This window comes from Nannobrachium achirus, assembly GCF_963921795.1.
Source record: "Nannobrachium achirus genome assembly, chromosome: 11".
In the NCBI taxonomy this organism is placed as follows: Eukaryota; Metazoa; Chordata; class Actinopteri; order Myctophiformes; family Myctophidae; genus Nannobrachium; species Nannobrachium achirus.
In genome coordinates, this window is record NC_137820.1 from 22,268,449 (window position 1) to 22,281,688 (window position 13,240).

Sequence of the window (13,240 nt, forward strand, 5' to 3'; positions counted from 1 at the left end):
TGGCATATCTTTTCAAATGGGGGCCCACACGGTCAATTTTGGGGGTCCTCCTTGGCTTGACATGAGAAGGTTTGAGAACCACAGCCACTGTGCTAGAGTAAAAAACTGACTCAATTGCCCACAATCCTTCAGTGTATGGGCGACTCTAAATCAGAAGGCGGGTCCTAGTGACAACCAATGGCTGTTTCCCTTGAGCGTAGAAGCGAACGTTGATTGGACGGCAACTATGCCAATTTCGCTAATAATGACGACGGGTCATCACAGAAACGCGGAAGCGTGATCGGCATCGAATCCTATTAACCCTATTTCAGTCGTTAGTCATTACCTCTCCAAGTTCCATGCGACTCCGGCCATTCAGTTGTTGTGCTGCCAAGCTATTACGGTTAGCTGGACTCACCAACCAACAGCATCACCTGTCAGCAAGTCCCCGTCGTCGGATACACACAAGGTTTTACTGCAGCCATCATCAATTGTCATTTCCCAAGCTCACGATGCAGACCACCACCACCACCACTTCGGGTGCCGAGACAGGAGGGGCTTTATCCAAAAACATTCCTACTCTTACAACAGAACAACCCACTGGAGTGGCGCACAAGAAGATGAAGACGCCAGCGGCTGACAGCCTTTTTGCCTCCGCCAGCGATCATAGCCGTCTGAGGACTCCGAGTCCCCGGGTGGACCACGGCAGTGATGACTCCGAGGCAGAGTCCTACCCGGGCGGGCGAAGCGAGGAGGTCGACAGGGAGACCAAGGCCAAGGCGTTCGTGTGGTGCCGAGACTTTCTGTCTGGTTCCTGGAAGAGCCTCCCCGAGGCAGACTTCCAGATCGACATCGTCAGGTAATCAGGGGTATGGATGGACGGGGAGGGGACATACACAGATGGACGGACCACAATGGAAGTAATGGTTTCGAGCTGTACTTTGTTTTATACTTTTGACAGATATTTAGCCTATATAATATACAGTATGTCCATTATGTGTATCCTATACAATACAGTATGTCCATCATGTATATCAGGGGTCAGCAACCTTTTTGAAATGAAGTGCCATGTTTTTATTTTTGTAGATGGATAGTCAGTGTGCCATGTCAACATAGATTTTATACTTCAGGCATATTTTGATGTCATGACATTGTTGTATAATGATCATTATTAGCAAATAGCAATAACCCAACTATCTCCTGGCCTGACTCCCTCCCCAGTCAAAGTTCAGAATTTTAATGAATGTAGAATTATGTGCAGGATGTAATTTGCTGTATATTAGTTGACTTCATTTAATTTACCAAGTTTAACACACTCTCACACTTCTGCCATTGTGCCAGTGGCTAGTGTGTCCGTGATGGAGGAAGTGCCCACATACAGCCCCAGCTAACGTTATGAGGCAGGGATCAACCTCCCTGTGCCAGTGCTGCCTACCCCTGATTTATATGCATTATGCACGTTTATCAATAAAAGCAGTCTATCAATGTAATAGTTAAAATATCGATATCGATATGGCATTAAAAGACAGATCATTGTCAAAGTCTAACGAAAACATGAGAAAAATGAATGGCAATTCAAATTAGTTTGAAAACGAATACCAGAGGTATAGCAATATCAAATCTGAAACATTACTTACCAGACATCCCCATAATACCCAGTCAAAGAATAAAAGAAAAGGAAGGCCCTGATAGATCAAACTTGAACACACACACACACACACACACACACACACACACACACACACACACACACACACACACACACACACACACACACACACACAAGCCTATATTAAAGACATGAGACTGACTCATGGCTAATATGACATGTATGCAATGTGGTGACAAGGGAGATTCGTTGCAGTATAAACATAATTGCAATTGGAGTCTGACGCATTTTATTATACAGTATGTTGTTTATAAATGAAGTACTGTAGTAGTGGACCACTGCAGTTGGAACAATGTGCAGCTTTCTTCTCCTAGACACAGTCCCTTTTCTGTGCAGATGGCCTCATTCTGCTGTCCCCCTTAAAAACAATAAAACTTGAAATTCTATTTATTTTGTGTTATGTCTTGCAGTGGTGGACTGAGTAACCTGCTATACATGTGTAGTTTGCCCGACCACGTTCAGGCTGTGGGGGAGGAGCCTCGCAGGGTCCTACTCCGACTTTATGGAGCCATTCTACAGGTTTGTTGTTTTGTTTGTCCACAGTATCTGTGAGTGTTTGTGCTAACGTTAATAACTACAAGTGCACATTAGCAGAATTCCTGCAGGGGAATCACAAGACCACCATTGTCTGACATCCTTAGGAGATAAATGGCGTAGCATACTAGAATAAGTCATACCAAGTTCCTGTCTGCCGTCAGTATTAGCAGGGTAATATAAATATTCCCTGTGCCTCTCCCCTCTACAAACTCAGTAACCGCAATAGCCTGCCATCCTAACAGTATCCGTCTATGTCTGTGCATGATGTGTGTTAGGGAGAGGATGCCCTGGTGCTGGAGAGTGTGATGTTTGCCATCCTAGCAGAGCGTACTCTAGGGCCCAAGCTCTATGGCATCTTCCCCCAGGGACGCCTTGAACAGTACATACCGGTAACACACACACACACACACACACACACACACACACACACACACACACACACACACACACACACACACACACACACACACACACACACATATCATATGTTTTCTTTCTTTCTTGTTCAATTAAAGTACATAATCACACAACCTTGGAAGTGTGTAACTTGCTTTCCAGAGATTGCATTCTGTTGTGTATTTGACCCTCACGTAATGTTTTCACATTTGTGTTTATCGCTCGTCCCATGGTTCTTCAAATATCTACCAGCTAGCTAGCTAGTACTAAGTACTAGCTATTTGACCTCATTTGTTTTGTTAGCATTGCTAACCCACTGTCCACTGGATCGCTAACAAGCTTCCAGTGGACATTTCTCAGTAACTGTAGTAACCGTAACCAAATCCAAATGTAGAAACCTGAATTTCTATCTAAATCTCTTCCCACAGAATAACCGTATGCGCACTGAGCAACTCTCAGACCCCTCCATCTCAGCTGAGATCGCTCAGAAGATGGCACGCTTCCATACAATGGTGATGCCCTTCAATAAAGAGCCCAAGTGGCTGTTTGAGACCATTAATACGTGAGGACACAAAACCTTTCTCATGCACGCACTTCCTCTGCATGTACAGTATAAATTGTTAGAATTCTGCACACACACTGTCACTGTCCGGGGGAAACCTAGTATATTCAAAACCTTACGTTTTGAATAAACCACAAGCTCATGTTAATACTTTTCATTGGTTAAATATTAAAAGAATATTAAAACCTAGCATCCCTATTTTTTTTGTCATATTACATGGACATTTCCCCAAAAAACTACAAAAACAGCTCTGGGAGCTTGCAGATGGGCTATTTTCGCAACCCTTGCGTGACACAGTAATTCGAAGTATGAAACCGGTGCAGTCATACTACAAAGTATGAAATGGGGCATTAATTTATGAAGAAAAAAAAAGATATATGGACATACTAGGTTGCGGCCCGACAGACGATATGCTACAATCTTTTTGTTTTTTATGACTTTATTTTTCAATTTTCAAATTTTCCAACAACATCAACGTCACATACAAACAACCCCTTCCACCCACCCACCCACCCCACCCCCCCTAGGCTCTAAAAAACCCCCACAGAAAACAGACAATATACAAACAAAACATAAAAACAAACATAAGCAGTAGGACAGGATATTACACTTTTGGACAGGGACAACTCCCGCCACTTTCATACAACAGTGGCTTCAAAAAGACAGAGTAGATAAGCACAGTACATTCTGATACTTAGTTAAAGGGATGTTCCTCAGCAAAGGCAATAAGAGGGGTCCAAGCTAGGACAAAGTTCTTGCTGGCTCCCTTGACTTTATACCTGAGTTTCTCCAATGGTATGAAGGAGAGGACCTCCTTCAACCATTGTGAGAAAGAGGGTGGCTTTTTGGATTTCCAATTAAGAAGAATTAGTCTGCGAGCCAGCAAGGAGGCAAATGCAATCTTGACCATGACCACCTCCAGGAACCTCCTTCCTTTTAGAGGGAGACTAATGCAGTGTCTCATCCACTGATTTCATTCATTCAGATACATGGACCAAGTGATGAAGCTGAAGTTTGTGCGAGAAGCACATGTGAAGAAGTACAATAAGCTAATGAAGTTGGACCTGCCTGCAGAGCTGGAAAGACTCCGGTGAGCCACAATTTTACAAAAATATATTTTGATTATTGGTACTCGTCGTTGTCAGCCATTTCTTTGTATATTTCTATATTATTTGTCATATCTACCCTGTGCAGTGCAGTCTTTGTTTTATAAAGCCTGAAAGGCAAACAGAAATGACATTTTGATTTGTTTGTTCCAGTGTTATTCAGTGAAAAACACAATTAACTCGTTAATCTTTATGACAACTAAAATGATTATGGTCGTGACAGCCCCAGGGTTAGCAACACAACGCAAGCACTTGGCATACGACAGTGTCGGACAGGACCTTGGGAACAAAAAAATTAAAATATAGTATAGTTGAAAATGCAAGGATATGCTATTTTGCTGTTGATGCAGGCAAGTAAATTAAGCACAGATTCATATTTTTATTATGAACACGAGGTAATAATAAGAATGACAATTAAATACGTACAAAGTACGTAAATAAGTACAAAGATTAACAAAGTAGTAAGCAGTGAAAATAAGGATGAGATGTGATAATGACAAAAAACAAATGTGACAAAAACGAGGCACTAATATAATGTTCATTTATATGATAAGAATACCAGGATAGAATGCCTTTTATAATACAATAATAATATGTACAATAATATAATGTTATTACCATACTCTAGAGGTTAAGTCACAGTATCTGGATAGCATAAATATATTGTAAACAATATTACTGTAAAATATAAAAACATACTGTAAACAATAGTATTGTACATGTTTAGAGCGTAACCTTTCACCTAATTCTTCCATGACTTCACCCCTGAATGTTTATATAATAATAACAACACTCTGACCTTGCCAACTAGCAGACGGACAGTTCTTGATTGTGGTTGATAATATCTTCATAAAATTCCCTTATCTTTACAATATGCATGAGTCTCATTTAGGGGAATACACACATGTGTACTGTATGCCCCCAGACTATGATGCAACATATGTTGTAACACATCCACTCCACGTATATTAGTTACTCCACGTATATTAGTTGCTTATCACCTTCACAGTATAGCCATTTGACATACTGGTAATATGAGCTGATACTATCAGTGTCTATTACTAGCACAGATATAGATCTAAAAACGTAATAAGTTCTCTGCTTGCCAGCATGGTAACGTATGCTTATGCTTGTAGATGTTCTGCGTGCAACACCTTCGTACGAAGAATTGCACATCAGGATTCAGTTAGTTCAAGTGAAGTTTATCTCCCCCTGTCAGGAATTGACTCATCTACCTCCATTATTATGGCCAAAACCTGTAGAAGGAAATGTAGGTGTATTTTTGCTTTATGGTTAATTATAGAGTATGCATTGTGGATTTACTTTTTTTAACGAACAGTGCTTGACCTGACTGCACACATTGGTGCCATGGCATTGGTCCAAGGGTTCATTAGTCCGAATTTGTTAAGAGTACTATGCCTAACTCTAACCCTAACCCTAACCTTAACCTCAGTAACCCTAACTAAATTCGGACTAATGAACCTTCAGACTTGGGCAGTCCCCCACACATTTACATGCAGCTGCTTTACTAAGAATGTCACTTGGCTCATACCGCTGATAACACTAGCTGTCATACAAGTAAGTCATTTGCCTCTAGTTTGAATGGGTTAAACAGGCACACTCAGCTGACACTGACAAAACCTCCCTTTAACTGTCACCGTGGTTGTGGCATTTCCTGATGTGGGTTTGGATTCCACTGACACACATTTCTAACTGGCAAAGTATCATCGTGGGTACCTCTTTACTCTCGATATGAGTTACAGTACACTTTGTTTTTTACCTTTTTTCATACCGAATAATAATGTTGAGTTTCACTGTCACTCACTATCTGTTCTCTTGTCCCTCTCTACCCACAACCCCCACTCCTCTGTTTGCTCAGCGAGTTGCTGGCAGCAACCCCATCCCAAGTGGTATTCTGTCACAATGATGTTCAGGAAGGTAAGAGCCTCTCTCGTCCTATCAGGCGCTTTGCTCATCCTCACGCTGCTAATTTGGGCTGGTTGATCCGCCCTCTTGGCGTCACTGCCACATTTCTTAGAACTGAGTTTCCTGTGCATGTGCAGAGCATATTCAGGCTCGGGCAAGAAAGGAATCAATCAGTCACATTTGACTTGCTTTGAGTCCAAGCTATCTCACGAGGACTGCTCAAGCATGTGCAACATGTCAATACTTTAAGACTTTGATGCCTCATATTGATTAAAAAAAAAGAATTGCCTTGCTTTTAATATTTTTATAATTTATGTTATGTTATGTTTTTCGGGGACTGACCATAAGTCCGAAGGTTCATTAGTCCGAAGGTTCATTAATCCGAATTTAGTTAGGGTTACTGAGGTTAGGGTTAGGGTTAGAGTTAGGCATAGTATTCTTAACAAATTCAGACTAATGAACCTTCGGACCAATGCCATGGCACCATTTTTTTCACCAACTTCTGGCTGATTTATTACTAAAAAAGGTGCACTAGTGTTCAAATGTAGCCTAGTTTGATCTCAATTTCTAATTTAGGACGGAATCTACACACTACTAATGGTTTAAGGGTTGCACCACCCGAAATACATTTGCAACATAGGCATAGGTAACAACTTAAATTTACACTTAGACCGTAGTAGGTGGGAAGTCCATAAAATTCTGAATGTCGTTTGGATGACTTGGACGTCTTGGAGGGTGAGGATCAGCAACTGTTTTGCGCCAGCCCCTTGTTTGATGACATAGATTTATACTCCTGCTTTCATTTTCCATGAGAATTACTGAGGATTACTAACCTGCAGTCAGAGACAGTTTTCCACCACAAGACCTTCTTTTTTCACACAATGATTACCAACACAACGAGTACTTTATTCTCCAAGAGTGGTAAATTACAATGATGATGAAGAGTGCTCACCAGAATGTAACCCTGACCTGAATAGCGTTATCATTTCATTAGTAATGAAATATTAAATAAATGATTTGCGGAAACTATGATAGGCAACAACCTTGTCCTAGATTGATCAGTCCGACTGTTTACATTATGTTCATGTAATGTGACAACACATAAATAATTAAATAAAGATAGCTTTAACTAATTGGCAGAAAGTGAAACCCTCATTTTCTGTAACAATATTTTAGTTAATGTGGACACCATTGTAACTGTGTAGCTAAGATCTTACAAGTATGTGGTGCAACTAAATAAAGACACAGCTTTATTATCAAACTAACTTTCAACCTATAATTTATTGTGGCTTTAGGCTCCCTAACTGAAGAGAGATCTTGTACACAGCTGATGCAACAGGCTGCTTGTGTGAATATTTTATTTTCACTTATTCTATTTTATTTGCTTCCACAGGCAATATCCTGCTTCTAGAAGACCAAGATCCTGCCTCAACAGAGAGACTCATGCTCATAGACTTTGAGTACAGCAGTTACAACTACAGGTGATGTGATGTGTGGTCTACTTGTATAATTTTGAGTTGGGAATCCGGGGAACCAGGTTTGGTTACATATTTAAAAATCCAGTAAAATATTTTGCCTTCTCTTTGTCAAGAAATGTTATGAACTGCCTCATATATATATATATACTGTCTGTCTCTAAAAAATGATTGATTGATTGAAGAATTTATTAGAAGTTTGCGTAGAAAAAGGTACAGTTTCATGACAGTACAGTTCACTGGTACGAGGTCAACTAAAAGGATAAGCTCAAGTAAGCACATGACCTATTTAAATTGAGATCCTTTTTTTTTACTCATAACGTTGATTGACAGACAGATAAAACACCGCACTATGCAGAGAAAAGATTTACACACCTTTAAGGCCTTCGGTAGGGCGTTCCACATTTTAGCGGCATAGCAGGAGAACGAATTTGACCCTTTGTTTAAGTCGAATCTGGGTTGAACGTGATCTGTGGAGCTGCCTCTGGTGTTGTAATTGTGGACATCCTTGACATTTTGTCAGGTACATGGGCATCTTAGTGGTGTATAAGATTCCACTTTTTTCTACTGTGTTTGGTTCTGGTGCCATTACTGATTGTGACAACTGGGGTGTTCTTTCCTGTAGGGGCTTCGACTTTGGGAACCACTTCTGTGAGTGGATGTATGACTACACATACAACCAGTGGCCTTTCTACAAGGCCACGCAAGAGAACTATCCAACCAGAGACCAGCAGGTTAGTCTAAGCACCTCCCACTCAAAACAGAGAGCAAAATCCTTCTGTATTCAGGCTAATACATGGTTTGGTCCACAGAAATTTTGTAATTTCTGCTGGAAAAAGTGTCAGCCAGTTGCAACAGTGTTTTTGAATTGCTGAAGCATAAATTAGGCTTTCGAGGAAATGCTGTGTAGGATTCACATAATTCCATTCTTCTATTTTCTTTCTGTTGTTAAATTGTATTTATGTATATAACCCCATGGTTCATACATACACTTTCTGTCACATGCAGAAAGTGACTGTATTAGACAGCTTGGTTTCTTACCTATAGACAGTATAGACTAAACTAGAGGGTATGCGCATGACATCATCGTACCTGGAAGTTATGCAGGGACGCCTACTGAGTGGCAAAAAACAGAGTCAGTATGAGACATGAGGAGTCAGTAGTAGGGAGGAGGAGTCAAGAGGAGTTTCCCAACGAGTGCTTCCAAACCCAATGCTTCATGCTGCTTTATGTTTTGCCACTCAGTCTAGATGAGTGGCATATGATGCATACCCTCTATTTTAGGGAGTGTTTTTCTGTCCACACAATGCCATCTAGTGGCTAAAAATGTCAACTGTTTCAATTGGTGCATAGGCCTACTGGGAGTCAATGCTCAGCAAAATATTCAGGAGATGTTAGAATAGTATGTTTGTACATCTACTTGGTGGTTTTGCAGCATAGCATTGTCCTGTGACATGAGATGAGATATTTATATGAGTGATATATATTCGTATAATTGACACATTAGTATAGTTGTCCACCCTAGCATTGAGAGTAAGTGGAACAGCCAAGGTGGACTCTCTTACAATTTCTGTTCACATAAAATAGGAATCAGAATAATTTCTCTTCATTCCAGTGGTTGCACATAAAGTTGCCAAATTAGACTGCAATACAAAATGCAACCATAAACAAATATAAAAAACGTATTTTCCAGAAAATTGTTTTGCTCTGTGTTGCAGCTTCATTTCATTCGTGGTTATTTGGCGGAGCAGGGGGGATACCCTGATAATGCCACACAGGAGGACCAGACACGCATCGAGGAGCAGATGTTAATTGAAGCTAATAGGTAGGAGATGTTAACATCCCTCTTCTTGCTGATCACTCTGTTAACTAGAGTAGGATAAATCATCACAATGATCAGGAATAAGAGAACAAACTTGAAAATATTTCTTATTACGGTAATTAAAGACTTCAACCATTTTCAACCCATCTTCACATGCTAAAAAATGTAAGGAGGGCTGTGGACAGATCAGACACCTACCTACCAGTGACATCATCGTTAGTTAGATTCTTTTTTTTTTTTCATTTTTTTTTTTTCAAACATTTCAAAAAATGTAATTAGATTTTTATTAACACGAGAACAATGGCTTTTCCAGGAATAGAAAGCCTGCAGTTTCTCTAAGCTTGGATTCCCAATCAATGATGTCACTGGTAGGCGGGATTCTGAACAGTTCTCCATGGGTACACAGAAATGGTGCCATTTTATCATGAGTAGTAGTGAGGATCAGTTATATGAAGATATTATTATTATTCTAAAATTAAGTCATACATTTAATCCAGAGGCTATAAAGTGGTGTGCAACGCCTCAAGTGATCCAGGTAATTAATAGCAACCTATGAATACAGTTGTGGTGTGTGATGACCAGTCAAAGTCAAGAGATTTGTGGCTCGGGTCTTGGGAGAACTGGCTGGATGGAAAAATAGATAATGGGAAGATACTGTTGTGGCGATGGTTAGTCTTGGATGGACTGCAGAAAGATGATGTGATTCTCCTTTTGTCTGATTTGTAGGTATGCATTAGCATCGCACTTTCTCTGGGGCCTGTGGTCCATCATTCAGGCCAGGATATCGAAGATTGAGTTCGGATACATGGTAAGCAGGAACATTTTAGTTCTCTTTAGCTGACATCTCCTTGATGATAAAACAATATCAACTGTTGAGACTAGAGGCGTGGAAATGTATCCTTTCTGTGTATTGATTTGGACGATGAGCATTACATAATAGATTAATAGCCCTCTAAAGTTTGTTGTTGATCTTCCTATTTCAGGAGCAACATCACATTGGACTGTGTGAAAATAAACTAGGCTTTCATGCTTCTCTATTACTATATGAGAGATATGACTGAGGTATTATATAGTCACTATGTTGTCACTGCCTGTAATAGAAAACGATTCTATAGATGTTAATTCTAACAACCTTACTGAACAATATATATTCTGAGCTTTATCCCAACCATTTATCAAAGAGAGAGGATCAATAATAAGAGAGAACCATCTGTTTGAAGTATCCTGAATGATTCATTCAGATTTTGAAAACAGTTTTTTCGCATCTGGTTATAAAAGGAGTGATAACACACAGAAAGCTACCACAGATGCAAGGCTATCACATACACTTGAGGTGTATATCTACCCAAAAATCCCTATGAGAATGAGAATGAATCCCTCCAGATGATACCGATGACCCCATATTTCGGGTCCTGGCTCACAGACTATAGGCAGAGATCAGTATTCAGCAACCGATCATAAATATGGGCACACCATATTGCCTATATTTATTGGTCTTAAAGCATATCAATCAAACCCTAATTACTTGTATAGTTGTAGCAATAACAGTTATAGATATATTGTCGTTTTAACCTATATGCGTTCTTGTCAGCTAAAATGTGGTGCTTGTGTTTCAGGACTACGCCCAGCGCCGGTTTGATGACTACTTCAGACTAAAGAAGCTCTATAGCTAAATTCCACCTCTTATTCATCTGAATGTACTGGCATTTTCTTTTCATCTTTCCATATGAACCTTCCAGTAGAACATCTCTCACTTAGTAAGTGAAAATTCTTCCACTAAATGTGAAGCTTTTAGAAATATTATCTAAGACATCTTTCAAAAATCGTTGACGTATCCAATACAATGCACCCCTGCTCTTGACAATTAATAGTGAATGAAAGGCAGACTGTTGGAATGAAGGAAATCTATTCCTGAATGTCATGCACAAGGACAACTCTGTATTGTTAGTCCAATGTAATGCACTTACGGTAGTCCCCAAATAGTGAAATGCAGTGAGAACAATCACCGCCTATTTTATTTGATCTATTGTTTACAAATGGCTTGCGGGGGGGACAGACTATTTGTTATTCCAAGCCATTTTTATCTAACACTTTTCTGTGTTGTGTTTTCTTTTTCTTGAGGGTCCAAAGAACCTCGGTGTTCTTTGTATTTAGTTTTTGAACTTCAAAAACATCTATTGCACACTCTGTAACTATCAAAACTGTAAATGGCTCTTCTCACAACTGCTAGATATGAGTTTTGTTAACAGACCGTACTGTACTGCACTGTACTTTTCCATATTGTATTTGAATCCACTGGTTTCATTTTGTGTTGTGTGTTACGTTTCATCCAGTGTTTAATTTCTCTCTCATTTTGATAATTTAATGGTAGGGCAACAGATGAGGCGTCAATCTCTGATATTTAAATACTAACTAGTCTACATCTAAACAACAATATCAGTGTCTTCATTTAATTGTATGTAAATGACTTAAAATGAGACGTTTTGAAAAGGTGACCTACAGGTAGCAGAAGAAGGAAACGATGATGATATCACAGTTAGAGGAAACTCCTAGATGTACAGTATACTGTATTAGGTATGTTAAATTTAATGTATATTGATGATATAATTATCCTTATATTTGTTTAGTGAGTTTACCATTACAAAACTGCTCAACCGCACGTTTGGGGTTGGGGCAGATTTAGCTGTTCAAACACCTTTCTGACAGCATTTTCAAAACATTTAGTGTTTATAACAATACAATTATAACTACTACTGTTTTTTCCACAATATTTGAATATCTGTTGCCCTGCCTTTAATGAGAGGTGAGAGCATTTAAAAGACAATATTGTTGTTTTTGCATGTTTGGCCCATTGACCACACATACTGTATTGGGCATTGCTGTAGATTTGTTTTTGTTTTTTAGGTTTAAATGCTTTGTTTTAATGCAGTTGAAAGTGTAGATTTACAAACAAAAGTCAAATATACATTACTTCATGCTAGCATTTAAGATTTACAAGCTTTCAATACAAATATATAAAAAAAACTGTGGTGTGCATTGAAAAATGCTGGCAGTAATTAACAATATAGCCTACAGAACTTGCAGTCGATGGGGTAAACATGCAAGAATACCCGTGTTGTCCGTCCTTTTACTGTAAGTTCTTTCATTTCAGACCAAGGACTTGAACTGTGTTTATGTGAGCATTAGAAATGAACATGTTTGACCAGGCTGCTGGCGCAGCGGTCCTAGGTCCTGACGACCTTTGCTGCGTGTCGTTTCCTGCCTCTCCCTCTTTCCTGTCTGTTTTCACTTAAAAAGGCAAATCTTAAATAAAGAAATTAACATGTTACCACGGAAATATTCAACAGCTGTGTGTAGATCGAGCATGATGCAAATAAATCTCAACTGCATGTATGGAGGATTAGATCCAAAGAAGATAATGAGGGCGAAAGAAAATGTATTGCAAAGCAGCAATGTCTTGATGTTCCCAGTTTTATAAGTGTATTTGCATCGGTTTACTCATCATCACCCTGGCCCGGATGCAATATTAAGAAACATGCTGAACAGTGCCTAACATAACATCCCTTTGCTCTAACAATTTAACACTTCTGTTGTTGCATTCTGTTTTGTTTTGTCGTTTCAGTTTTTGCCATGCTTTTTTTGTTGTTGTATCATTTTGTAGAACTAACTATACTGTACTTTAATTTAATAAACATACATGGTTTGTACCTATAACCAAAGATTACTCAAATGCTTTCAGATGTAAGTGAATAGATGGATATTACCCAC

General features: G+C 39.4%; 1 protein-coding gene across 1 annotated transcript; it reads left to right on the plus strand.

Annotated features, from left to right (window-relative positions):
• Positions 1 to 339: 339 nt before the first annotated feature.
• Positions 340 to 13,180, plus strand: chkb (choline kinase beta). The gene is made up of 11 exons (XM_080737695.1): positions 340 to 838; positions 2,059 to 2,167; positions 2,461 to 2,574; positions 3,010 to 3,143; positions 4,129 to 4,233; positions 6,129 to 6,187; positions 7,569 to 7,656; positions 8,276 to 8,384; positions 9,369 to 9,475; positions 10,199 to 10,280; positions 11,089 to 13,180. The coding sequence occupies exons 1-11, from the start codon at positions 492 to 494 to the stop codon at positions 11,143 to 11,145; spliced, it is 1,311 nt and encodes a 436-aa protein (XP_080593821.1). The 5' UTR covers positions 340 to 491; the 3' UTR covers positions 11,146 to 13,180.
• The last annotated feature ends 60 nt before the right edge of the window (positions 13,181 to 13,240 follow it).